The sequence below is a fragment of the Penaeus monodon genome, chromosome 41 (assembly GCF_015228065.2).
Source record: "Penaeus monodon isolate SGIC_2016 chromosome 41, NSTDA_Pmon_1, whole genome shotgun sequence".
Lineage (NCBI taxonomy): Eukaryota > Metazoa > Arthropoda > Malacostraca > Decapoda > Penaeidae > Penaeus > Penaeus monodon.
In genome coordinates this window covers 13853177-13855218 of record NC_051426.1, presented here as the reverse complement: position 1 = coordinate 13855218, position 2042 = coordinate 13853177, and the positions used below count along the sequence as shown (strand labels likewise).

General features: G+C 40.6%; 1 protein-coding gene across 1 annotated transcript in view; it reads left to right on the top strand.

The window, feature by feature from the left end:
* Positions 1-605: 605 nt before the first annotated feature.
* The window catches only part of LOC119598259 (dystroglycan-like), a gene marked incomplete at its 5' end in the record, with an annotated part of 13994 nt that continues 12557 nt past the window's right edge, over positions 606-2042 (top strand). The window contains 1 exon segment of the mRNA XM_037947908.1: positions 606-771. Coding sequence (XP_037803836.1) covers positions 606-771 — 166 coding nt within the window.

Sequence of the window (2042 nt, the reverse complement as noted above, 5' to 3'; positions counted from 1 at the left end):
CTTGTCTTTGGCTTTGTGCTTTTCTCCCCTTGTAACCCACATTCCCCTCACCTCACTTATTTCCTCCCTTCCCCCTCCCCTCCCCTCCTCACTCCCTCCCTTCCCCTCCCCTCCCCTCCCCTCTCTCCCTCCCCTTCCCTCCTCTCCTCTCCTCTCCTCTCTCCCTCCCTCTCTCCCTCTCTCCCTCTCTCCCTCCCGCCCTCTTTCCCTCTCCCTGTCTCTCTCTCTTCCTGTCTCTCTCTCCCTTTCTCTCTCTCTCCCTTTCTCTCTCCCTTTCTCTCTCTCTCTCTCCCTTTCTCTCTCTCTCTCCCTTTCTCTCTCTCCCTCCCTTTCTCTCTCTCCCTCCCTTTCTCTCCCTCCCTCCCTTTCTCTCCCTCCCTCCCTTTCTCTCTCTCTCTCTCTCTCTCTCTCTCTCTCTCTCTCTCTCTCTCTCTCTCTCTCTCTCTCTCTCTCTCTCTCTCTCTCTCTCTCTCTCTCTCTCTCCCTCCCTCCCTGTCCCTCCCCTTTCCCTGTCTCCCCTCTGTTTTACATTTTTAGTGAAAAAAAGAGGTATTTATGATAACTAAAATATATATATATTTATTTGTTTCTTGCAATATTTGCAGGTTACTGGCTTGCCTGACTGGTTGCACTGGGATTCAGCCCGGGGCGTGTTCGAGGGCGTTCCGCTCTCTTCTGATCGGGGCCCACACTACATCACCGTCAGGGCGTACGGCAGCGACCATTCCTACGCTAAGGATGTCTTTGCCATCGAGGTTGATGAGATTGAAGGTAAGAGGCGTTTTATTTGATCTTTTGTTGTTTATATTTTTAGTTTGTTTCATGTTGTGTGTTTCCTCCCCCCCCCCTTTTTTTTTCTTTATTGGTGGTGGATGATATGGATCTGGGATACTGATGATAATGATTATGATAGTGATGAGAACATCGATAATGATATCATTTGGTGATAATGAAATGATGATAATTGATGATGATGATGATAAGATATTCTTATATTAGGTCTAGATTTGATTTAAACCAAGCTATAGGGCATCCAGTCTCTTGAGAGAACTGGCAGCTCGCATCTTTCATTCTTATCAGCTGGTGTTTCATACTTTTAGAGACAGTATACATTTTTTTTGTTTTTTTTTTGTTATTTCTTATGTGACACTTCCTACTTTAAAAATCTATTTATTTATTTTTTTCTCCAAAGAGACTTGGCAAGTTGGAGGAGTTTGTGGTCGTGTTGCCAGTTTTTCGTTCTATTTATGTGAATGTTATTAAACTTTAAGTGAAAGAAATGATTATTTTGTATTTTTCAAATATAAGTGGTTATGTAGTAACAAAAAATAATATCTTCTTGCTTTTATTATGTTGGTTTTAAATAAGGAAGATTTTTTCATGAGGTACTTATCCTTGATCAATGATTGTTGTCATTATACTATTAATAGTTCTCTTTTCATTATTTGGAAGGTAGTGAACAATTTCCTGTATTTAATCATCATCAGAAAGAAATCATGATATAGAGAGTCATTATAAATGTGGCTTTCTCCGCTGTAAAGGAAAAAACTGAAAAATGCAGGTGACATTGCCAGTATGAGTTTTTCTTTTGATATCAGTGTGTCAAATGGATGATGGCACCATGCCTCTAGGCCCATGATATGGGGCCTTTTTTGAGTGCTGGCCTGGCAGATGACCAAAGATGATGGGTCTGAGACACACGCATCTTTCAGTCTGTATTTTGTCATTTTATCATTTCTTTGTATTTGGATTTTATTTAGCCACTGTTTTATCCTTTGCCTTTCTTTGGTTTTTATTTTGTCTTTGTTTTAGAGATTTTTTTTTCCTTTTTTTAGTAATTCTAATTGTCTTTTTCCCTTTTCATGTTTATTTTTTCAGTCTTTGTGTTCCTTTTTTTCTGGTCTTCCGTATCCCATCTTTGTTCTCCTTGTCCTTGTTGTTGTCCTTATTGTTCTCATCCTTGTCCTGCCTGTCTACCTTTCCTCCTTGTCTTTGGCTTTGTCTTTTTTCTTCATTGTCCTCCCACTTCCCTTCACTGTACT